The 26,467-nt window shown below is 38.8% G+C and overlaps 2 protein-coding genes, 1 long non-coding RNA gene and 1 other non-coding gene across 5 annotated transcripts; 2 read left to right on the plus strand and 2 right to left on the minus strand.

Annotated features, from left to right (window-relative positions):
* The first annotated feature begins 2,712 nt into the window (after positions 1-2,712).
* On the plus strand, positions 2,713-7,828 carry LOC131316332 (beta-amylase 1, chloroplastic-like). The gene is made up of 6 exons (XM_058345652.1): positions 2,713-3,286; positions 4,130-4,422; positions 5,532-5,742; positions 6,391-6,501; positions 6,611-7,451; positions 7,491-7,828. The coding sequence occupies exons 1-5, from the start codon at positions 2,957-2,959 to the stop codon at positions 7,406-7,408; spliced, it is 1,743 nt and encodes a 580-aa protein (XP_058201635.1). The 5' UTR covers positions 2,713-2,956; the 3' UTR covers positions 7,409-7,451; positions 7,491-7,828.
* LOC131318238 (small nucleolar RNA snoR100) lies at positions 4,757-4,864 on the minus strand. The gene has a single exon (XR_009197571.1). It is a non-coding gene; the product is annotated as a small nucleolar RNA snoR100 (small nucleolar RNA).
* A 1,654-nt stretch (positions 7,829-9,482) lies between the features above and the next one.
* On the minus strand, positions 9,483-11,353 carry LOC131316336 (uncharacterized). The gene is made up of 3 exons (XR_009197074.1): positions 11,151-11,353; positions 10,406-10,513; positions 9,483-9,816 (listed from the first exon to the last, which is right to left on the minus strand). It is a non-coding gene; the product is annotated as an uncharacterized LOC131316336 (long non-coding RNA).
* Positions 11,354-11,681: 328 nt separating this feature from the next.
* Positions 11,682-26,033, plus strand: LOC131316335 (bifunctional protein FolD 4, chloroplastic-like). Of its 2 annotated transcripts, XM_058345653.1 has the most exons (6): positions 15,519-15,690; positions 15,811-15,968; positions 23,442-23,767; positions 24,539-24,775; positions 24,906-25,073; positions 25,294-26,033. In XM_058345653.1, the coding sequence occupies exons 2-6, from the start codon at positions 15,839-15,841 to the stop codon at positions 25,462-25,464; spliced, it is 1,032 nt and encodes a 343-aa protein (XP_058201636.1). In that variant the 5' UTR covers positions 15,519-15,690; positions 15,811-15,838; the 3' UTR covers positions 25,465-26,033. The 2 variants fall into 2 exon arrangements, with proteins under 2 accessions (XP_058201637.1, XP_058201636.1); XM_058345654.1 differs by lacking the exons at positions 15,519-15,690; positions 15,811-15,968 and adding an exon at positions 11,682-11,803.
* The last annotated feature ends 434 nt before the right edge of the window (positions 26,034-26,467 follow it).

Genomic DNA, 26,467 nt, shown 5'->3' on the forward strand with positions numbered 1-26,467 from the left:
TAGTGTGAGGCCTTTCCCATTGAAACCTGGCAAATGATCCTCCATTTTCTATCAGGTGTCCTCTATAGTCTTATTCTTTCTCCCGTGATTGTTGAACAACAAAAGGAGAATAATTTAGACATGAACAAATAAAATATTTTAAAGCGTAAAGAGCCCGATAAAATAAATATGAAAAATGTGACTATTTAAAGTTTAAAAAAAAAAGTGGTCTATAATTTGGCTTAAATTTAGTGAGGCTAAAAATGACTAGTCTAACCCCCGACTTCCATGACCAACGAACTTAGTATCAAACTCGCATTTTTGCAGTTGCTATAGTAAGAGCATCTCCGACCATTGACATCAAATTGGAGATTTCAATTTTTTTTGAAGGCTGGTGTGACATTTTGGCATCTCCAATTTGACATTAAAATCTCTTTTCCAACCCTTATGTTAAATTTTATTTATTTGACATCAAATTATCTCTCTCCAACTCTTATGTTAAAATACAAATGGCCATTTTTTGAAATTTGGCATGGAGGAGGGTGGCTGTCAAAGTTTACATGAGAAGGCTTCTCTTCAAATCTACATGTATTTGGCATCAAAGAAAACTGTTAGATTGGATTGAATTTTTGTGTCAATTTTTACCTTTAGGACGTCCACGTAGGAATATAATTGACATCTCCCATTGGAGATGATCTAAGTTGCCAGACTAAGCGAGTTACCGTGCAAATCCTCTACTTATTTTGATTTTTAGAATGAAATTGCAATTGTATGAAAATTAAGGTAGTAAAGTGCCAAGCTAACACAATTGATAAAGTTCATGTTCTCCTTTGAGGTGGCCTAGGTTTGAACTCCACAAGGGATTTGATTTGGGATTTCAGGGTAATGAATAGTCTCTGAGTCCTCCGTTGACCAACGTCCCACTAACTCCCGCTAATTATTCAAAAAAAAAGTGCCATTAACCCCAAATGATTGATCAACATCAAAAGTAGTAGTGTCGGGTTCATAATTTGTATTTAGCGGAGCTCTGGCGACATGTATTTCTACATGAAGAAACGAAATTGTGTGCATATATAAATATAATCGTCTTTAAATTTTACATGTTCGATCAATTTTTGTTGATAACTTGAAATTTTAGTAATTTTTTTACACGCGCGAGAAATTTTAAGAACGTTCAAGCTTCAAAGGATATACAGGGACCAATCCGGTAGAATTCTTTCAAATTAGATAGAAAATTTTATTTTAATCCTCCTAAATAGAGTTCCACAATGTTGGGTTGGAGATATTCTCAAGAGGCCAATCGTAGGGCATTCAAATTGGATTATTAGAATTCATTGGTGGCCTACATGATCATCAAAAATCAGACTACTCGATTTGAGAAATTTTGGGAAATGACGGTCGATGACGTATTCTGATAATTAATATCAAGGACATGTTGAGAATATTTGTTAATACTGAAAATGTTTTTGGCGGGTATTAATTATCAAAACACGTCATTGACCGTTATTTTCCCAAAATTTTTTGAGTGTCGAACCAGTACTACTTGGCAGTGTCCGTCGCGATTTTATTTTAGAGGGCCTAGATTTATTCCCTCTCTCTTTCCCCTCACCCAATCACTCTGTCTCTTTCTTTTTTCTATCTAAAATGTAAACCGTTCAAAATGCGTTTGGACAACTGGAATCGCCAATAAAATACCACGTGTGTATCGCTTGACACCCAAAAACTTGTCGATTCAGCCAAGAAGATGAATCACACAACATCAATCTTTGGGCCTAAACGTGTCACTTGACGTGACCCTGCTCTTCCTTTCGTGGACGCAAAAGCAGCCGTAGAAATCAAAACGACAGCTTCAACCGAAAGTTTAGGAGGACGCGTGACCTCACCCGATTTGCCCTCAACTTAAAGCAAAAATTATCCAGTGTTCCGAAATGTGTTCCACGGCTTTTTCGTTTTTCATTTTCAGTAGTACATAAAAATCAACAGAAAGTCTTCACACACACCTTTAAAACAGAATTTCAGACACAAATTGTCTCTGGAGTCAGCTCCAGACACATTTGTATTTGTCATTCTATCTTAAAGGAGTGTGCGTATCTTTGCTCTAAAATTAATAGCGAGATAACTTACTTAGCAAAGATATTAGGCTTACAACATAGTTACAATATCTTTACATATTAGCACTGGTTTTAAGAGAGATGGTGGAATTCGACATTCTAATTTAACAATAAAAAACCAACATCCTAATTCTTTTACACATGAGCAGAAAAATACCGAAATAACTAGCCGTGTGAATTCCAAATTGGGAGTGTTGCATCCGACGGCTCAAATCTCATCTCGACAATGAACTGTTGCTGATCATCCATAACCAAGATGAAATCTGAGCGATCAGATGTACGATCTGACGGTTTGGATCGTACACAACACGCATGTTGTGCACAACATGCCCCCAGGATTCGTGAATTCCACGGGAGAGCAAAAAATCAGAAGCACTGAATATTCTCTCCAACCAAAATGCTAGTAACGTCCAAGCGAGTTGGCGCTGGAACTTTCGCGGATATCCCACTGTCTATTTCACGTGATCCCATCAATCTTTACCGTCACCTCCGCAGTCGCTCTTGGCCTAACACGTGTCCCGCACCCACATGGCTACTAATTAACGGTTCGATTCCACATTATCTTTAACCTTATCTGGATCTAAAATCCTATATATCTCCACACTCGAAAATACTTCCCTCCCATCATCTCCTCCGCAAAAACTTCGCATTCGAAACGCTCTCTCTCTCTTCAATTTCACAACACGAAGCAGCGAAGAACAGTTTTCTCTCTCTATATCGTACCTGTGTATAAACATACATACATATATATATATCTATAGTATTCAATTACGCATATTCACGTATATACGTACACGTAAACACAGCCGTTTCATTTTGTATAGTAGCATTCGAGTTCGGATTGATTCAGTTGTACGTAGCGGGACATGGCGATGACGTTGCCGCACCAGATCGGAGCCCTGACGGGAACCGCCATCATGTCGGATTCCGTGGCGACGGTGAGAGCGGCGGTGAGTCCGGCGAGGAGATCGCCGGCGACGAGCCCCCGGTGCGCGGCGCGGAAGCAGGGGTTACCGGCGGCGGAGATTGGGTTGAGATTGGCGTCGCTGTCGCCGCCGGTGAGTCCGAGGATCGGGAGGATGCGGCCGGATCTCTCGGCTGCGTGCCAGGCGCTGATGGACGCGCCGCCGGTGATGGCGGAGGAGGAGAATGAGGGGGCGGTGGTGAGGGAGTACAAGGAGAAAGGCGGTGCGCAGGTAAGGATGGAGCATGATTTTTAATATTGAACTTAATTATAAGCTAAATATGTACGGATAAATCCAATTTTATATCTTCCTATCAAAAAAATTTTAATTTTTCTTACAATTAATCCTAGAGCTTTGCTATATTTCGCAATAGATGCATGATAGCTAGGGGTGACAAATGAACTGAACAAGCCCAGCAGGTGGTTGATTAAGCTTAGTTTGGAAACTTAATGAGATTTTTAAGCTTAGCTCATTCGTAACACGAGTTGTACTCAAACGAGCTTTAAGCAAGGCGAACGTATACCTGTAGATTGAATTTTTTTAGGTTTCATAAGTCGAACGAGGCTAGTAATAGCTTGTTTGAGCTAGATTTGAAACTTTGACGAGTTGAAAAAAAAAATTTCTCAAGCTTTGTTTGAACCTTTCGAAGGATACTAATGGATTATTTTGCCCTGAAATAACTTATAAGTGCCTCTCAATAGCAACAGTGAGCTTGATTTTGAAAAAAAAAATGTGCTCTTTTTGAATGGAAGGAATGCTTTGCAGATGTTGGTGATCACATGGCATGGTTCTCTGTACATTCAGCATTTAAATTTGACAAGCCGATCTTGAACGGGCTTTTAACAAACGAAGACAAGCTCACACTCGAATAGCTTGGTTTATTTAACGGCCTCAATAATAGCCTCAATCGTGATAGCACATTGGCTCTTGAAATTAAAAGAATGTTTGTAGTATCTTTTTAAAGAAAGTTAAGACAATTTAGATACTTTTTTTTTATGAGTTTTGACTGCAAACTATCAAATATTGTTGTGAGAGACACCTCTTGTATCTTACTCCATCCGCCCTTATGTGCAGGATAAGTCGAATGGGGTGCCAGTTTACGTGATGATGCCATTGGACAGCGTGACAATGGGGAACACTATTAACCGGAGGAAGGCGATGAAGGCAAGCCTGCAGGCGCTGAAGAGTGCCGGGGTGGAAGGGGTGATGATGGACGTGTGGTGGGGCCTGGTGGAGAGAGAGAAACCAGGGGAGTACAATTGGGGAGGGTATTCTGAGCTGTTGGAGATGGCCAAGAAGCATGGGCTCAAGGTGCAGGCGGTCATGTCGTTTCACCAGTGCGGAGGAAACGTTGGGGACTCTTGCACGTGAGTACTTTTGCATCTCTCAACTTATCTTACCCTTTTCTGTTTCGACTTTTTTGCTTCTTTTATTGCTTGCATATGCCTTTCAGGTTAAGGTTGTGGTAGCTGAAAAATTGGAATGATGTGTTATTGAGTCTTTTTTTTTCTAGTTGAAATGCAATTGGTTATAAAATAACAACACAACATAACCAATTTAGTTTCCAATCATTGGGGGTATGGGCGGGGATGATTGGAGATAGATCTAACCTTTAGCAATATATGCACAAAGTGGCTGTTCTCAGAATACCACTAAAACAGTGGCCCCTCTAAACCTCCAAGAACTGAGGAACTACAAGGATGTTTTGTTGTAAAACTATGCCCCCAAATCAAAGGCAAATGGCATCAGAGAGGGCAGGCCTAGATACCCAAATCATTTTCTGTGCACATTACCATGCTTCCTTCATTGATAGTCCAGACCATCGGTATGCACAAAAGCAATTGGTTATAGAATAAATGGGATAAAGTTAAAGGTCTGTAAAAGTTGAAAATTTGAGTTGGTAGTTTAGGATAAGGAAAATGCTAACCTCCCTCCATTAGACAGAGGATAATGTTTAGAAAGCGTATTGATATCCGCAAAAGTGTATTGATATCAGTATGTTGATCTCGGTGAAATGTATATTGATATCCAAATTTATTTGTCGTTATATGCTTACCCCACGCCTAATGGGCAGAGATTAACAAGACCGTTAAAATAAAAGGGTTTTTCGTAGTTCAAAAATTGAAGAAGTTTATCATCATACTCGTACCTTTGTTCTTGTTGAAAAGCAATTAGTTTAGTGTAAGTAGAAAATGGTGGGAAATAGAACCTGTAGCTTAAGATAAAAGGGGATGGAGCCAGTTAAGTCTTTTGTCTTTGACACCAGAAATTAAATTCTACCTCACTTGTCCAAGAAAGCAAGAATAGCGTGCCATATCAGATTCAAATGGTATCCCTTTTGATCTCTCTGCTTTATGCTGTTCATCTACTAGTTTCCAATGGTTGAATCAGTATGTGAAGCTGAATTTCCAGTGGGTGGATGTTGTAGGATTATGTTCCTTTTCCTAACATTGATTTGTCCGGGTTTTATATACAGGATCCCTCTGCCGAAGTGGGCTGTGGAAGAGATTGACAAAGACCCTGACCTTGCCTACACAGATCAATGGGGAAGGAGAAATTATGAGTACATATCACTTAGCTGTGATACTCTTCCAGTCCTCAATGGACGCACTCCTATCCAGTGTTATGGTGACTTCATGCGTGCTTTTAGAGACAAATTTGAGCACCTTCTGGGGGATACCATTGTGGTAATTACTCATCTGTAGTATTTCCATAATTGATTGTTGAATTAGTTATTTGATATATGCTTCCGAGTATAGCTGTATGCATGGGATCCTTTGGAATACCTTTTAAGCACAACCAGGGCTTAACTTCCGTTAACCTGACAATCGTTAGTTTTGCATTTTTGCTGTTCGATGTAAAGGGTATCTTTTTTGTACATAATGTCGCTCCATGCAAGCGCTGTAAAAGCAGACTGTCAGGTGCAATGTGGAATGCCATGAAACACATAAGTGAATCACTTCCTAACATCCCATTGGTTTTAGGAGAGATGGTGGAACTCGATAGAGTATACATAAACCTGATGCTAATATAAACTGATGAAAACTGAAGGGTCAATGTACCCTGGATCGATGCCACTTAAGCATGAATATATGCTCTCTGAGTGTAGGATCCTATGACATACTTTTTACTCATAATCATGGCTTACCTTTTGTTACTTCTGGCAAATGTTAGTTTTGTGGTTATGTGGTTAGAGCGATCCTATGTTCCACTGGTTGTGCATTTAAACTTAGAAAACCAAAAGGCCAATAGACCCTGTACTAGTGCCAACTAAGCATTAATATCATGAGAAATTTTGTTGATCATTGATCTGACTTTTTTCTGTTCGATTTTAGGAAATCCAAGTTGGAATGGGTCCGGCAGGTGAGCTGCGCTACCCTTCATACCCCGAGCAAAATGGAACATGGAAGTTTCCTGGAATTGGAGCCTTTCAGTCTTATGACAAGGTACTCACTCTCTTCTGTCTTTCCATTGTTTTCCTATTTTCCTTCATAATGTTCCCTTTGCTTGTGATTCCCTAATCTTGTAAATTCTGCTTGTTGTCACGTAATGCAGTACATGCTCAGTCACCTAAAAGCTGCGGCAGAAGCTGCTGGGAAGCCAGAATGGGGAAGCACAGGCCCAACAGATGCCGGGCAATACAACAACTGGCCAGAAGACACCAACTTCTTCCGAAAGGAAGGTGGCGGTTGGAACAGCCCTTATGGCGACTTTTTCCTCACTTGGTATTCGCAGATGCTTCTGAACCACGGGGACAGAATACTGTCCTCTGCCAAAGCCATTTTCAATAATACAGGTGTCAAAATCTCCGTTAAGGTTGCAGGCATTCACTGGCATTACGGGACCCGATCCCATGCACCTGAGCTCACAGCGGGGTATTACAACACCCGTTTCCATGACGGGTACCTTCCCATCGCCCGGATGTTAGCACGCCACGGTGCCGTATTCAACTTCACTTGCATCGAAATGCGGGACCATGAGCAGCCTCAAGACGCACAATGTGCGCCCGAGAAGCTGGTCAGGCAAGTGGGTTTAGCCACTCGGGAAGCTCAAGTCCCGCTTGCCGGGGAAAACGCGCTGCCTCGGTACGATGAGTTTGCACACGAACAGATTTTACAGGCATCGTCTATGAACATCGATGGAGAAGATAGATATATGTGTGCGTTCACATATTTGAGAATGAATCCACACTTGTTTCAGCCGGATAATTGGAGGCGGTTTGTGGCGTTTGTGAAGAAGATGAAGGAAGGAAAGGGTGCGAACCGGTGTTGGGAGGAGGTGGAGAGGGAGGCGGAGCATTTCGTGCATGTGACACGGCCTTTGGTGCAGGAAGCAGCTGTTGCTCTCATGTAATAGAAGTTTTAGGGTTAGTTTATTTTGTACTAAAAATAGGTGAGTTATCCATTGAAGGCTTCATGTAAGCAAGGTGATAGAGCAGAGAAACTGAGTTGGGTCTCTAGCCTCTCTCGACTTTGATTTGGGGTATGGTTATACAGCATAAACAACATCCTTTTAGTTCCTCTATTTTTTTGAGGTAACAGGAGGACTGCTAGTTTTTAAGAGCAGCCATTTGTCAAAGGTTAGGTGGATCTCCTGTTCTTCTCGCCTATACCAAGTTGATTAAAAATTACATGGATACTATCACCGGTGTTGTATGTACTAGTTGATAGGTAGATACACCTTCTTTTGTGCATCTTTTATGTTTGTATTATTTCATGGGGCCAAGATAAGAATGGCACAGAAGTTAAACTATGCATAACTATAATTCATGTACTCCATCTTTTATACTCTCTCTCTCTCTCTCTCTCTGTCTCTCTCTGTTGTAAAGTGTTGGGCTCAAAAATGGCAATTGCTCTCTTGATTTGTGTTCATGAGAGAGATGTGGTTATGTAAGTGTTTGTTCAATTTAGGATTTGTGCAGCTTCAACTTCAATTTTCGATGGTGTTTTGTTATGGCTTTATGTTACGAAATGTCAATTTCACCCTTCATGTTAAGTCTGATTTGGATTGTCGTCCCTGGTTAGACGCATGAGCTGAAATTAGAAATATTATGAACAAAGTAGCTGCAATTGAAAGTTTAAGAACGAAATAAACTACTACTAGTGAATAACTTTAAGGATGAATGTTCTAGAATAATCTATAGAATATTCTAAAAATATCCATGTGTAGAAGACTCTAAATATATGTGTAGAATGTTCTAAAGGAAAATATCTAGATATTAGTTTGGAATAGTTAGATATTAGCCAGATGTTGAATTACCACAAAAATATCTTTGTAAGAATATCTTAAGTCTAGAATCATCTATTGAGTAGTATAAATAGGGATAGTTAGGGGTGGGAAGATTATCTTAGATCTAGATCCATCGATTGAGTAGTATAAATAGGGATAGTTAGGGGTAGTTAGGAGTGGGCCTCATGTCATGTCGATTTACTGTCTTTTCAGGTTGGTGTTAAAATACATGTTATCATAAACATGTCAAATATCTTAACGCTAATCCGACCTGTTTAAAATCATATCGTATTTGGGTTGACATTATTAAGATCCTTTTATTTTTTAATATTTACATAAAATTATGTACTTTTCCAATGTTGTGCATGACTACTTATTTAATTCAATAACAAAAATTGAAGACATTTTTCGATACCATCATAATTACAGAAATGATAAAATCAGTCAAATAATGACATTGAAAATGTCTTAAGCCATAATTAGACATAGGTCTCAAAATCAAATAATTTTGTTTGAATTTCTAGAACAAATCGAGATCTATCAAACAAGATATATATTTGATATAAAATTTATTACCAATTTAAAGATATAACTAATTTTTTTATCCAGCTAAAATAGAATTGAGACAAGTAAATTATGACAGACGGAGTATTATTTAGTAAACAATAAGTTATGAACTACACACAAATACACAAATACTTACACACACTCACAACAATAGAGATAGGCCCTACACACTCTGAAACCTACCCTATTATGAGTGTGTGTAAGTGTTTGTGTGGTCCTAACATTGTTGTTTAGTCCCCTAAATTAGTAGGTTGTTGATAAAGCGACTTTTATTATAATCATTGATAAAGTTCTAAATTTGCCGCACGAGCCGCAAGAGGGGCCCATGAGGTGCCGTTCATCACCGTTGCCATTACTTTTTCTAAGCATAGGACTGAGAATCCTACTATTTCAAAATGGCGTCGGTGATGTTCACCAACTGTTCATCATCTACGGCGGCGGCGACTCTTCTTCTTCCCTCAAGCAGATACAGAACAGAGTCTGACTGTCACGACCCGCTACCCCTAGTCCCTTTATAAGGGAACCACGGCCCGTGACCGGCCAACAAGGCCCTCTTACATAACCAAATAGGCTCAGAAAAAGGGCTCTAAATTAAAAAAAAAAGAACATTTGAGGAAGCAATTAAGAAAACTTCACTTAAATTTATGAGGTCTATTGATAAAAGTAACCATAAACAAGTTTAAGCAAAATGAGCACAACCCATTTGGTCTAGAGCATCCATACATTGATAACTTTCATGATATCATAATTACATTAGCATGAATATCCATAGCCTTCCCTAAATTACATAGCTTACGTACATCACTTTGCAAAAATTATATACATCCTTGATCATAAGGGAAACAAGTACAAAACATGCCCAAAAATATAAGTCTTCTTTCTACTTCCTTTCTATATGCAAAACGATTCCATGAAGCCCAAACTTGCACAAAACATTGCACCTATAAGTTATCATACTTCATCACCTGAAATTGGTAATTAAACCGTCAGCTGAAAGCTCAGTGAGTAAAGCCCATACTCTAATTTGGATTTTGAATATTCAACACATATATAGCACACTAGTTACGAACATTTAAAAGACATACAAAAGATATTTTACATGAAAGCATAAAGTACTCAAACACATTTACATAGCCAATATCGCCAAGCTTATCACACACATACATACTTGACACATATCGGGTTTCCGGCCGATTATTAGTACCCATCAGCAAGGGCACATACCTGGATTTTATGGAACCCTCCAGGAAGGCACATACTGGATATTATAGAACCCTCTAGAAGGGCACATAATGCTGGCTATTATGGAACCCACCAACGGGCACATACTATAAAGCAAGGGGCATGAAATACATACTTCGTAAAAACAAAACTTGTAATATACATACTTCAAACATTTTAGGAATTACATTAAGGAACATTTTCATCATAACATAGCACTCAAAACACTTAGACATATCACTTCATAACATAGAAAATCAAGTCACACTTCATAGGGAAAAAAAAAAAAAAGAGTTCATAAAATTTCCCATTTCAAAGTATGAGGTTACTCACCTTCCTTTGCACTTCAACTAAACATCAACTTGTATCTCTTGTATCCTTCGCTTGATCACCAAATCCCAAGTATTGTATATGCACATATATTATTTACACAAAGAATTCCTGAAAACAAAAATGCACATGCATGATTCCTAAAATGACAACTCAACGTACTTTCACTTAAAGAATTATTGAGAACAAACCATACAGAACTAGGTCCTAATACTTTTACCACATAAAGATCACTTATATGCATATGCTATCAAAATTAGTCAAGAATTAACAAGGTCAAGAACTGTGCCCTTGAATTAAAAGAACAAAGACTAAGACTGCAGAATTCAGCACTGTTCGAAACAGAACGCAGCTTAATAAACTAATTGTTTAAAATTATTCTCTTTGAGTTTTACTCTAATTTTTGGACACAATACACTAGACACATATGGGTACCTCACATAAAAATTTCAGAAAATAACGTGATGAGAAACTAGGTCAAACACATCAAAAATCGAAGGTCAAAACAGAGATTCAGCAGTAGCAGTAAAACAGAGTGCAGTCTAGTGCGAGATTTTTCTAGACTTCGTTTTAAGAAATATTAATCCCAAATTTTTACACAACATTGTAGACTCATTGAGAAACATCTCATAAAAATTTCGTAATTTTTGAAGATGATTTACTATGTCTAAAAATTCGTGGCTTAGGGTACAAATTCCAGTAAATTTCTGGACAGATTTCTCTTCAAACTCACTATAAGAAAACTTACCTCTTTTAGGTTTAAACCATGGATTGAGAGAGCTTCAAACAATTGGGTGAGAGATGGATTTGAGATTGAATCTTATTCCAAGAACTTGATTGAACCCTAGAACCAAAACCTTAGAAGTAGAAGATGGGGGGACTTCTTGATTTTTTTCTTGAGAGGAGTGAGAGAGATAGGACGTTGGAAGGAATGAGAGGGTGGGGGCTGTTATTTTTTTCTTCCTCCTACGTCTAGATTTGTCTAGAAGAATGGTGGTCTAATTATCACATGAACCCTCACATAACATTATTTTTAAATAAGGATCCAATAATATTTTCACATTGACCCATAACCTTGTTTTATGAATTTCTATTTTTTTTTTGTCTTAGGAAACTTGACTCATAACACATAAATCATATACATGGCATAACATAATTCATTTGTGTCTCATAGCACATAAAGGACACGTAAGCACTTAAAACCACATAATTTAACATCTATGATTAACTTATACTTAAATAAGCATGATTAGCATAATTAAACATCTTGGGTATTACACTGACATAGCGTCCTTCATTCTCTCCGGGCGATGCCCCTGCAGCTCGCACCTGTTAAACTTATCTTGCTCAGGACCACCGCCACCATCAGTCATGCATGAGCTTCTCCCTCTATCATCACTGGTACTTCTCCTTCATAATTGCTTCCATTCTTGTTTTGAATAAAGCAAATCCTCCCTGTTATCCGTGTTAGGGCTGATTAACCGGTCAAATGAGCAGAGCAGTTAGTTGTTCAAGTTTGGTTTGAAAATTTAAATTAGTTGATCAAGTTGTTTGAATTTTTTATACATCATAAGCTTGTCCATGTTTGGTTTGAAAGCTTCAAAGAAAAATGTTTTAATTTGTTCATGTGTTAAGCCGATCTTGAACAAGCTTTTAGCGTACAAACACAAGCTTATACTCAAGTAGCTTGGTTCGTTTATCATTCCTAATCCATGTGAAAGCTGGAGGGTTTTTTTTTTTTTTTGAGAGAAGTTTCCTGATCATTGTTTCTATTGAGGGAAGGCGGGTTCACGCTTTTTATGGGGCATGTGTTAGTTGTAGTTCTACACTTACAATTTAATGTTTTTTTTTTTTTTTTTTGGCATTGTTCTCCACTAGTTTATGTGTTTCAATTTCAATTTATATACAAGTGATATTGCCCTCGTGGACGTGAAATGTTGTAATTTGTATCCATGGTTAGGGTTTCATTTAGTTGTGCTTGCGCCAATGAATGATAGTGCATTTTGTCGAACAAGTTGAATGTTTCAAGTTCTCTGTACAACCCATGGGTGAAAGGGGATTCCTTGCCCCTTACCAAAAAAGGTTTATGTATGCATGAGATTCAGCTGTTTGAACTAAGAGTTATCTCATAGATGCCCCTCAAATCTTTGTATGGCTACACCACAGGTCATTGTTTTCATAAAGCAAGTGCTGATTAAGGATTGAGTTTCTTTCTCTATAAAGTTGTTTCCTGATCTGTAAAGGAAGATGAAGAAAATGACATGCCTCTCTTCCATAACTAGAATTTATGGCTCACAATATGTAAGGTGTTCATTAGAGCCTACTAGTCAGATATCCCATTGAATCCATAAATGAAAGTATGATATTTTATTCTTGTCTCCTTGAGAGTATGAACAAGAAGTGATGTGACAATATTGAGTTAAATCTTGTTCACATTCTTTGTTAGACGGCTTTTTAATTTTAAAAGAAATCTTCATATCAATTGAATTTGGCCATCTTGCTTCTGTAATGGAATACTTTGCACAAGATTCTCAAGTGAAATTGGCCATCCCGCTTCTATGTATTGGTTTTTTTGTTTTTTGTTTTGAACACCGAAAGAAGAGATTTTATTGATCACAAGCTTCAGCACACAGAGATTAGAAGGAGGCAAAGAAAAGGCATCATAATATGAGACAACATCCCAATTATGTTGGCACTCAACCCCACAACAATCGCTTGCCCACAAAGCCCCCCAAGAGAGGAAGAGTAAACATACAGAGTTGCCCATGAGGCAACCAAAAGAACAAACATATAGGCAACCAAAAGAACAAACATATTACATGATCAAAAACCTAGAAAGCAACAAACCCAACAGCTTGGTCACCCCATAGGAAAATAAGTAACCATTTGCTTCTATGTATGGGCTATTTCACACTACTTTGTCAAGTGAACTTCAATACGTCCAGATTATCGGTGCCTGTATGGAATTATACTCATTCTCAGACCTTAAGGATAATCCAGCTGTATTTTCTCTAGGAAGCTAAGAAGTTCCATGGCTTGTTAATCTCAGATGCTTCTCTCATTTGAATAGTGTAAATGAGTCGGTTAAACAGATTTTCTTTATATGATAAAAAATTCGTTACTTTTCTTTGTTGGGCACATTTGTTGAGTACATCTCTTGAGTTTGATTTGGAAGCCTAGAGGTGTCAAACGGGCCGGGTAGGCACTGGCACGGCACGAGCACGACAGGTTTAAAGGCGGCACATCACTCCACAGGCACGGTTTAATCCTGGCACGACATGGTCTTAGTGGGCATGCGGCACGACACGGGCACAGAAGTGAGCGGAAACGACATGGGCATGACATGGAAGTTAGCCCGGCACGACACGGGCACAACACGGAAGTGAGATGGGGCACGAGCATGAGCACGAAAGTAGGACGGGCATGGCACGACACAACACGGCTCTCGTCAGGCACGGCAAGACACGATACAGCACGACACAAGGCATGAAAAAACCAAAAAAAAAAAGTTATTAAATAAACAAGGGATTTTAGATTACAGTATATTTTACTTTATTTCTATGTATTTTTTGATAATTTAATAATTTATTAATCTTTTCCATTTATTTAACTAAAATAAACTTTTAAAATATTTTATATAATTAAGAAAATTTGAATCAAAATTCAAACATGATAATATACCAATTACCACACATATACATTGCATTTTATCTAATAAAGATTTTTAAAAAAATACATAGAAAATAAAAAAAAACTAATTTTAAAGAAAAAACCTTGGCCATTAGTCATGTTATGTTTTTTACTTGTAACAACTAAAAATAAAAAATAAAAAAAATTAGTTTGAAAAAATTAATCTCTATGGGTTTGAACCCAAGTTGTTGAGGACTTGATACAAATCTCAAACCACCGAGGCCAACAATCTTGTTGAGCTTATAATTGGAACAACTACTATATATTATATAATTCTATTCTATAAAAATGGGTCTCTTCTACGGTAGACACACAATTGCAACACAATTATGATGATCCATACTATTCATTTTGTTGTTCTTGGTGTTTTAATCACTCTCGCAAATTTTTCGCGTCTAACGGGTTTTGGAAGCCCTTTCATCGGGACGTAAATTCATTAATATGAAATTTTTTGTTATGTATGATCAAATATATAACGATAACCAATTTACTTCATTTTTTGCACGAATGATATAATTACTCCCACATAAAAGGTAGACGGTTCCGATTTTCAAAAAACAGCTCAGGTAGCCCTCAAATGGTGCATTATAGGACTTTAACGCCTTTGGCAGCACCAAATGTAATCCGATCAAATGGTTTTTGACATCCGATTATCATCTGTTTGGGGGAAAATGATAAATTTGATAAGATCTTAAATCGTACTCCCTCCGTCCCGGTTTGTTTGTCCCCTTTTTGACTTTTTGAGAGCGTTTGACCTCAAAGAATTGGCTATAATTTTCAATTCGTAATGTTTTTAATAGGCAATATGGATCTTGTTTGATAGATCTCAATTAGTTTTATTATACAAAATTTTCAAAATCATAAAAAATATTATAAATTGTAAGATATAAGTATATTTTTGAAAAACACGTATTTCGACAATTAGACAAACAAATTGGGACGGAGGGAGTAACAGTTTAGATTGAACATTCAAAAAAATAAGTCTGCTGCTACCTTTCAAATGTATACACTCAACTGATCTGGTTCTAAACCAATGTATTCCGCTATAGTCTAATGTATGCTAGCCACACGATTGCGACACAATTATGATGATCCATACTGTTCATTTTGTTGTTCTACCGTTTATTTTGTTGTTCTTGGTATTTTAATCATTCTTGCAAAATTTTCGGATCTATCAAATTTTTGAAGCCCTTTCATCGGGATGTAGATTCATTAATAGAGAATTTTTTTTATGTGCAATCAAGTATATAATGAAAACTAATTTATTTTATTTTTCACTAATTTATTTTATTTTTCGCACGAATGATATAATTCAAGTGGTGCATTACAGGACTCTACAGAGAATTTTTCTTTATGGCGCGACTGTTGCACACGATCAGGCACTACTATAAATAGAAAGAGATAGAGAAGCGAATGTCCTAGCAGCTGACTCTCTTCTCTCGGTTTCTCTCACTGTCATCTCAACGTCTCTCTCTCTCACTCTCAACCTCTCTCTCTCTCTCTCTCTCTCTCTCTCTCTCTGTCTCTCAAGTTAAGCCACTCAACTCCCCATTTTCCTTCAGTTTTGCATCATTCATCATCTCTTGCAGTACTACCAGGTACCCATTTCGAACAATTTTTTTGCATAATTACGAGAGGTTTATCTTTTTCGCATCTCTCCATATCATCTTCTCCGATACGTTTGGTTGCTTACCCACTGTCCATGGCCAAAAAATTAGTGGATACAAGGAAGGAAAGGCAGCTGGAATGGCTTCTTTGCAGCACACAAGTATCAATACCACAGTTTTATGCAAAAAAGGGACGATTTCCGTAATGGGTGTTTCGGCTCTTCCGTCGTCACTACCGAGGTTCAGAACCATTGTGGGTTTCGCGACAGGTAAAGTAGATAGTTCTTAGTGGAGATTTTTATACATCATGAATTGGAATTGGTTTCGTTCTAGTTAGGGCTGATAAACGACCCAGGCTACTCGAGTTCGAGTTCGAGTTAGAGCTTGTGCTTGTTTCTTAAAAGCTCGTTCAAGATCAGTTTGGTACATAGATAAACCAAGCTTGAACATTTTTCTAAAGCTCATTTAAGCTTTCATAGCAAGCTCAAAAAAGCCACTACTCGCTCCTTCGGCTTGTGATGTATAAAAAATTTCCGAGATACTCGAGATCGTCTATGGCTCGATAAAGCTCGTTCGAGATCGGCTCATCACATAAACAAGCATAAACTTGAACATGTTTTGAAGCTCGTTAAGTTTCAAATCAAACTTGAACAATTAACTGTTCGACCCCTTTATGACCCCCAATCCCAGTGAAATGATGTGTATATCTAAATCTGCACGTTGGGATCTATTCTGTGAATATTCTCTGTGGGATTTGGCACGTAGTTTATTTTTATTGTTTTATAATGTTGGAGTAATCTAAATTTGCTTATTAGGTACTGCATTTCAATTAAACTCCCCATAAGTTTTTTTTGGGTAAATGATGCATTTTATAACCAACCAACCAAAAACCACGGGAATAACCCACTACACAGGAAAAAAACTGTACAAAGAAAAACCTATTACAAACTACAAAAGAATCAAACCACTCTTAACAAGTGGTAATACCCAGAATTCGAGGAGAGATATTCCAAAGATGACAAAATCTTTGGTTTTCCATTGAATTAGGAATATGTTTCCAAGAGCTGACTCGAAGTCTCAAATTGTCTTCTATGCGAGCAAAAATCACATCGGAATTCATTGGCCTTCCCCCAAACACCCTAGAGTTTCTCTCAAGCCAAATATAATACACCCCTGCAGCTAAAGACAGCTTGAAGAGGAGTGCTCGAAAGGAATTATCTTTACAATAACCCATAGCCCATATAAGTTCGTCATCCCAATTTCCTGGGCTTCTGTGAACTTCAAATCGGCTTAGAACTGAACGCCAAACCTGTCTTGAGAAATTACATTGAAAGAATAGATGATTGGCTGATTCATTATGCTGAGAACAAAGACTACAGAGGGGGTCAATAGGCAGTCCCCACCTTCTAAGTCTATCTTTAGTGGCAAGCTTCCTTAAGCAAGCAATCCACAAAATAAATGCCCACTTGGGGACGTTTTTTGAGAACCAAACAAGTGAAGACCAACACACCTTGGGTCTCCTATTTCTCAGAGCTTCCCAAGTGTGCTTAGATGAATAACTGCCAGTAGGGGAGATAATCCAAGTAATCACATCCTCCCTATCGTCATGTGGGATGAAAGAGTTAGGAATAGAATTTTGAATCTGCTGAATAATCCTATTACGAGGTCTAGGCCAATGCCAAGCACCATTAGCAATAACAGAGCTGACTTTATCATAAAGAGAAGGGCCCAGCCTGGATAAAGTTCTGTCATCAAAGAGTTTGTAAAGAGGGCCATTTGGATGCCAATTGTCCAACCACAAGAAAGTGGCCTTCCCATTGCCTATTGTGTGCTTTACAAATTTATGCCCCAAATCTCTTAACTTCATGAGCTTTCTAACTGTCCAAGAACAGTCATACGGAATAGGCATGTACCAGAAGTTGCCGCCTTTTATAATATAGGTATGAACCCATTGAACCCACAGAGTGTCCTCCTTTTTACTTAGAGCCCAAAGGTGCCTCATCATGGATGCTTTATTCCACAATTTCAAGGATTTGAAACCCAAACCACCTTCAGATTTTGGAGAACAAACATCCAGCCACTGCACTTTAGCCCCTGTCTTCTTTAGATTAAGCCCAGACCAAAGAAATGCTCTAAGCATGGCTTCCACCTCTTCCACAATTTTCTGTGGTAGGACAAACAATGAGCACCAATATGTTTGCATGCTAAAAAGAACAGACTGGATTAGCAAAGCTCTGCCCCCAAAAGAAAGAGATCTATTTGTCCAGCTTTCTATTCTTTGCTTGGTGTTCTCCTTTAACTGCACACAGTCTTCATACTTCAATCTAGTAGAAATAAGAGGCACTCCAAGATACTTCACAGGCAATGAGCCCTCTGGGATGGGAAGTAATCGAAGAATGTCATCCTTAACCTCATTACTAACACCAGAAAAGAATATAAGACTCTTCTGTAAATTTGGCTTCAACCCAGAAGAATGAAAAAACTCATCCAAGACTTCCTTGATAATACCAATAGAGGAGCAATCAGCTCCAGACAAGAGAAATAAGTCGTCAGCAAATGCCAAGTAGGAAATGGAGAGTTCACTACATTTGGGATGGAATGTAAACTGCCCCTGAGAAATTTTCCTTTGCAAGATAGCATACAAGCCTTCCATAACCAACAAAAAAAGATAAGGAGAAATAGGGTCTCCTTGCCTTAGCCCCTTTTCCCCTTTGAAGAAGCCCTCAAGTTCCCCATTAATAACCACTGAATACATAGCAGTAGAGATGCATATCCTAATCCAGGAAATAAACTGAGCAGGAAACTCCATTGCTACCATAACTTCAAACAAAAATTCCCAGTCTACTGAATCATAGGCTTTCATTAAGTCTATCTTTATTGCACATCTAGGAAGACCACAATCTCTTTGATAATTTCTAACAAGCTCTTGCATTAGTAAAATGTTGTCTGATATTGATCTGCCCTTAACAAAAGCAGCCTGAGCTTTGTTGATAATAAGAGGTAGAATGGGCTGAAGTCTGTTAGCTAAGATCTTAGTGATAGTTTTATACAGGACATTGCAACAAGCAATAGGTCTGTAGTCTTTCATTGTATGGGGGCAGCTGGTCTTAGGAATTAACGTAAGGGCAGTGGCATTGACATCTTTAAGAAGATAACCTGATCGAAAAAAATGAATGACAGAATCAGTTACCTCTTGGCCAACCAAACTCCAATTCCTTTGAAAGAAACTGGCATTGAATCCATCCGGACCAGGTGATTTATCACCGTTAATAGAAAAAATAGCCACTTTCACTTCTTCAGGAGTTACAGGCAATACTAGCTGATCTTGGAAGGATGGAGGAACAGTATTGGTGAAGACTAATCTCTCCCCTTGCATCTTGTGATCAAAGCTAGTACCCAACAACTTCTGATAGAACCCCAAAATTGCTCCTTTAACATCATTAGGATCCTCCAATCTAGTACCAGCCTCATTGCAGATTGATAAAATTTTGTTCCTCATTCTGTGACTAGCAACTTTTTTGTGAAAAAAACTTGTGTTATTATCACCCAACTCAAGCCACTTCACTCTAGATTTCTGTCTGCACCAGGCCTCTTCAGCTACACTAAGCTCATTGAATTTAAGCAAGCATAACCTTTCATAAGCTAAAAGAATTGGATCTCCTGAGGAATTAGCAATACGAGTTTGAATAGTGAGGAGCTCATCCCTAGCATGCAAGACCCTTTTTTGAATGTCTCCATAAAATTCCTTATTGAAAGATCTCAAACAAGGTTTTAGTCTACGTAACTTTTTATAAAGCATCAGCATGGGTGATAGAAGTTCCTCGACAGGTTGCTCCCAAGAATGATGGAGAAGAGGAACAAACCCCTTATGATTCATCCAGAAATTAAAGAATTTGAATGGTTTCCTCCCACCTCGGTAAGGGAGAACTGAAACAACCAAAGGGCTATGATCAGATATACCTGGAACAAGGAAAGCAGCCTCAGATTCTGTGTACAAATCTTTCCAGTGAGAATTGACAAGAGCCCTATCCAGTCTACTACTGCAATGATCGTGACCTGTTCTCTTGTTTGACCATGTGAACCAAAGTCCTTTAGAGTTAAGATCTTCCATTTCGATGTCCTCAAGGCAACTGTTGAAGTCAGAAGCTGCACTTGCATCAAAGTGACTGGGATCAGATTTTTCAGTTTGTCTTCGGACAGTATTGAAATCACCAACTAGGATCCAAGGATTGGAGCCTACTAAACCAAAACAGCTCCTTAAATCAATCCAGAGTTGCTTCCTAGAACTGACTTGACTAGAACCGTAGACAACTGAGACAAAAAAAGACTTCATATCTATATCAACAGAGAGGAGGATCATTTGATCTGATGTAAACAACTTACTTACCACAGCCCCTTGTTTCCTCCAAGCCACAACAATCCTAGCGACAGACCCTATATTCCCATTGTGAACATAATCCCAACCATCAGGAATACAATGCTTCATAGAGAGATCCATATTTTCCTTTCTAATTTTTGACTCAACAATCCCTATAAGAGATAAACTATTTGCATGAATAAATTTTCTAATTTCAGCCTGCTTAATGGGGTTATTCAAGCCCCTAACATTCCAAGAAGCCAGCTTGATCATCGTTTCTTAGGTTTCCTGCCCCTCTTCCTTGCCCCAGGGTTATTCCCCCCACTAGCCTTCGTCAAAGAGCCCATAACATTTAAGGCTTTGAACACTGCTTCAGGGTCCTTTATACCAACGCCAAGACTATCTGGGAGGAAATCAAAGTCAACAGGGACTGCAGTACCCTTACCAAATCTGCTCGAGCCCAAGGCCTTAGGAGTTTGTTCATCAACAATAGAAGGAGGGGCAGGAGATTGCCCTTCATAGCTGCTTGTATTGGTAACCAGATTACCTCCTATACTTAAAGAGGAACTTCCAAGATCAGCAGGCAGCCCTTGCTCTGTGCTATCAACTTCAGAAACCAGAACCTCCATGTTTTGCAAGGTCAAAAATTGGTTAGCACACGGAACATCCACCTCAGGCACCTTAGAAGCAACCGGAACCCCTGAACTTTCAGGAACAACACTAATACCAACCTCAGGCCTTCCACTCTTCACAACCCAGACTTTGGGCTTCATTGGAACCTGAGCTCGAACCACAGTATCAACCTGCAATGGATCCTTAACTTGCTGACTACAATCAGTGTGGCCAAAGACTTTGCAAGATACACATTTCAACGGTCTCCAAGGATATTTAACATTAATCTTGACTAACCTCCCAGATGAAGTAATGAGATCAATGGAATGAGGTAAGACCGATTGAACATCTACTTCTACACAAATTCTTGCATAACTAATCCTGCTAGTAGCTTCAGTCATTTCATCCGCATACAGGGGCTTCCCAATTGCACTTGCAAGATAACTAAGGCCCTCCTCAGTCCAGTACTGAAGGGGAACATTATGCAATTGAATCCATAGAGGTAATTTGTTCATTCCCTCCTTCTCATAGTCCATTTCAGAGTGCCACTCCTGCAGTACCATCAAACGCCCAGCAAAATGCCAAGCACCAACCTCAGAAATTTTCCTATATGCACCTTCAGCACCAAATAGGAAAAAGAAAAAACCCTTCTCATTACAAAGAACATCCTTGATTCCATATTTTTCCCAAATTCTACATGCAATTGACTTAACCGATAGGAATGGCAGCTTTTTATCCACAAAGTGGCCAACTATACAATCTCTCCATTTTTTAGAACCATGGACTTCAATGTGTTTAGGAGGTGAGACCCTAATATTCTCGCCATCCACTTCTGGAGGAAAGTAATGTAGATTCATCCTAGAATGGGACTCTCCAGGCGGAACAACCTTATCCTTCCATGAAACCCCAGAGTTCAGACCACCATGAGTCGAATTACCTTGAACTTGCAGAGACTCAATCAAATTATTTTTATCATCTAGCTCCTTACGGAGAGCAATAATTTCCTTCGATAGGCCTTTGATCTGTGTCACCGGAGGAGTATCACCCTCTTGTTTCTCAAGATGAACATTGTTAGGAACCGTAATTGCTTCCAAAATATCAAACAAATTTGCCCTAGGCAATGCCTTATGATTAACATCAGTATTCAAAACCTTATCCTTCTCTAAGACAGCTACAAGGTCGGAATCAGAATTCACAACAGTGGAAACCAGATTATCACGTTTCAGCGATGTAGAAAACCCTAGTTTCGAAGCAGAAGTAGAGCAGCTTAACCCCAAAGGAGGAAAACAAGAATCAAAATCTTTACCAGGGATCACAGAAGCCATCGGAAGTGAGAAACGAGCCTCGGACGCCATGTTCCCGTCACTCCCCATAAGTTGTTTACTGCTTGCTCTGTATCACTTTGCGCAACTCTGTTCTATGGCTCAATTTATGCAGTGCACAATGGCAATCAGTATCTAAACGTTATCAGACTTGATTCAGAATTGCCATTGTTCTATACTTTTTCATCAACAGTGTTTCTCCTTGTTAGAAGTTGAGATGGGTTTTCAACTTTTCGTGTATACATGTAGGAGAAGAGTTGGTTGGTATTAGGAACTTCACATCCATCCCCAACCCACAAGATTGAAAAAAGAAAAACAAAGATACAGGAGGAAAAAGAAGGAAGATGATTGTCAACCTTTGAATGAAAGTATAGTTATAGATGCCAGTTTAAGGTTTTGGTCGTAATCAGGATGGCCAAAAAAAATTGGGGCAATCATTTACATCAAAAGCTTAGATGATGAGAACCAGCCAATGGCCTTCTGTCCTAAAAGAATTTCCCTTGGGTGTTGGATTTGAGATTAAAAGCTTACATTTCCTGCAATTATCTAACAACTAGTGCCAAAGATCATTACATTTCAGCTCCTCAATCAAACTTGATCACATCTTGAAAACCTACTATTTTACACTCCTTTAAATGATAGTACAGCAAAAAAAAAAAACCCACTAGAATCACAACCTGCCAACATTAGGGGTGTCAAATGGCCCGGGTCGGCAAGGGCACGGCACGAGCATGACACATTTCAAGGTGGCACGACACGCCACGATACGTTTCAAGGCGGCACGCCACAGGCACGGTCTAATCTTGGCACGGCACGGCACGCGATTAAGTAAATGGGCTCGCACGGCACGATTCAAAAAAGTACGGCACGGCATGACATGATAAAAAAGGCACGGCACGACACGACATGACAAAAAAGGCACGTCACAACACGACAAAAAAAGACACGGCACTACATGTCATGATTAATTAATTGGGCACGGCATGATACGACACGATTTAAAAAAGGCACGGCCCGATAAAGTAAAATGGCCCAGCAAGGCACGATGAAGTACACGCCATGGCACAATGAAGTAAACGGGCACGGCACGGTACGAAGCACGGTTGGCACAGAAGTTGAATGGCACGGCACGACACATTTGACATCGAAGACTAAAATGGGTAGAAGTATTCACTATTTTCATTTCCAATTTGGAATGCTTAAGATATTGAAACACCTAGAGATATTTTGTTCTGGTAAAGCGGGAAGTGGCTTTAGCGAATGGGCTTTTTGGAGGGAAAGGAGAAAATAGGAAAAAAGTTTCTCTTTTGATATCTGATTCTGTTTTTATTGTGTTGGGAGCATTTTGGGTGTTGTATTCTTTTGGCTTTTTCCATTGAAATTTGGAACTGGTAGTTTGTCTTTTGTATGAGGTATTCTTGGTTTGTAAATTCCATTGATTTGTTGTGCAGCTGCAATGGCTGCTGGAACCTCTGCAAAGATCATTGATGGAAAATCAATTGCAAAGCAAATCAGAGATGAGATAACTGTTGAAATATTGAGGATGAAGGATACGGTTGGTGTTGTTCCAGGATTAGCAGTTATTCTAGTGGGTGACAGGAAGGATTCTGCAACTTATGTACGCAACAAGAAGAAAGCTTGTGAATCTGTGGGGATCAATTCCTATGAAGTGCACTTGTCTGAAGACTCCACAGAACAGGAAGTGCTTAAGCATATCTCAGGCTTCAGTGATGATCCCTCTGTACACAGAATTCTTGTTCAGTTACCTCTTCCTTCCGTGAGTTCCTTATTCTATGTACTGCATTTTACTCTCTTTTTTCTAAACCTTGTTATGAGAGCATACCTTTTAAAGGAAACAACGGTAATAGAAAACATGCATTTATGTTTGGTATGTGCATTTTTAGAAATTCACAAAGTAAACAAAGATATTAAGGTATGGTCAATAAATGGTTAGCCCTAAAGCATTATTCTGCAGTGAGATTATATCTTTTGCGTAGCCAACACTGCATGGAGTTTGCAAATAAACCAAGTTGTGGCAAGTGTATGGTAAGGCCTTAATTATAACCTTTAATTATAACCTATGAAGCACTGGCACTCCAAAATGGCGCTGTGTCCATGTATTGGACACGGGGACACGCCCAAATATGTAATGGACATGCCACGTGGCGTGTCCAATAATTTTTATTATTTTTTGATAGGGGACATGCCGAGGACACGGCTGAGAGTCAAAATGTAACATATTTTTGATTTTGAGGGGTTAATATGAATTATTCAAAACATTTGGGTTAAACTATAATTATGTCTTTACTTGAACCATGTTAATCTCATACATTCATATAGGACATGTCTTCGTCAACGGACATGGAAGAAAAGAAAAAATATGTGTGTGTGTGTGTGGATATATATTTATATTATATACACGTGGCGTGTCCCTCGCCATGTCTGCATCTCTATTTTTTTAGAATTGCCGTGTCCGTGGTACATAGATTATAACTGTCATTAAGACTACAGTCTACAGTTCTGATTTTGTTCATGGATTCTGTGCCAGCATATGAATGAGCAGAATATCTTGAATTCTGTTTGCATTGAGAAAGATGTGGATGGATTCCACCCACTTAACATTGGGCGCCTTGCCATGCGTGGTAGAGAGCCCTTATTTGTTTCATGTACACCTAAAGGATGCATAGAGCTACTACATCGATATGGCGTGGATATCAAGGGAAGGAGGGCTGTTGTGATTGGCAGGAGCAATATTGTTGGAACACCAGCTGCTCTATTGCTGCAGGTAATCTTATGGTTCCTGGATTTTTACTATGTTAGCCTCTGTCCAAGTTACTTCACCAAACTGAATGTTATTTCTCTATCTAATTTAGTTTCTTTCCCTTTTTAACTTCTTGATGTGATCTAATTTCTAGAGAGAAGATGCTACTGTCAGCGTTGTCCATTCCAGAACCAATAATCCGGAGGAGATCACAAGACAAGCAGATATCATCATTGCTGCTGTAGGGCAAGCAAACATGGTGAGGGGTAGTTGGATAAAGCCTGGTGCTGTTGTTATCGATGTTGGAATTAATCCAGTTGAGGTGAGCTGGGTTTTTTTGGCTTCTTCACAATGTTCACATGCTTACATGAGAGAGAGAGAGAGAGAGAGAGAGAGAGAGAGAGAGAGATCCAGTTGAGGTGAGCTGGGTTTTTTTTGGCTTCTCCACAATGTTCACATGCTTACATGGTGTGTTTGAGAGTTTGCTTTGCAGTTTGAGTTTAGTAGCACTGAGCTGATTCTGTGTGCATTTTATGTGACAGGATGCAAAAAGTGCAAAAGGGTATCGTTTGGTTGGAGATGTATGTTATGAGGAGGCTTGCAAGATTGCTTCAGCAATTACTCCAGTTCCCGGGGGAGTTGGACCCATGACTATTGCAATGCTTCTATCTAATACTCTCAGCTCAGCAAAGAGATTTCACAACTACAGATGAGGGAGGAGGATTCATTGTCGTTCAGTTAGTCTACTACCTATTCCCCTCAAGCACCTGTTTAGACAGTGCTTGGATCTTGGATTTGTTAACTGATTTTGAGAAAATCTCCACAATATTTTTTGGCCACTGCAAATTTATATCCAAACATAGCCCTCGCGTGAGCGCCTTTTGATTTCTCTCTGTTTACTGTTTCCAATATCTGAATATTGGCATAGGCTAGACAAGGGTAGTAGTTCATGTGAGGTTGGGTGCTTCGTAAATATGTTGATCGAAGAGAAGGTGACGAGGTAAGTGCTTGCAAACTCGGTGCTTTCTTTCCAGAGAAAAGGTCCGCAGGGGAATCGATTTCGTACACAGGAACTCTTTGTTACATACTATGATCTCACAATTTTGTATTTTTTATATTGACTATAAAGAAGGCTATGCCAATTTTCTGATGGCATGATTCAGAATTGGAAGTTATGTTCTTCTGTACAAATAATTATTCGAGTTCCAGTATAAGAATGGTCATACTCATATAAAACTCTTTCAGTAAATGTATAAGATGGTGGGCAAGCGAATCTTCTTTGGGTTTTTTGCTCATTGTAGGTGTCATTTTCTTATTGACGGATTGCCAAAAAGGGCTGTTTTGGATGCATGTGTTTACCTAGGTTGCTCAACATAGGTTGTTATGGGTAAGATTTTTGTGGAGAGATTGCTGGCGGAATCACTGTATTTAGCTTATCTCTTTTAGGTTGCATGGAAATTTCTATCGGGACCCTTGCCTTGTTATCCTTCACTAGTGCATGTGTGTCCCATTTCCTATCGTCACATGATTTCTTATTGTTGATAATATCAATGGAGGCGACTGATAGTGTGCTTTTGCCACTGTTTTCTATGCAATAAGTTTCTTATACAATGATTAGCGTCAGTTCTTTACGGTAGACTTATAGTTCTTGGTACTATAATGTCAGTATTATTAATAAAATTCTTGACAGTCTCCAATCAATACACTTGTAATAAA

Source organism: Rhododendron vialii, chromosome 2a, assembly GCF_030253575.1.
Source record: "Rhododendron vialii isolate Sample 1 chromosome 2a, ASM3025357v1".
NCBI lineage: Eukaryota > Viridiplantae > Streptophyta > Magnoliopsida > Ericales > Ericaceae > Rhododendron > Rhododendron vialii.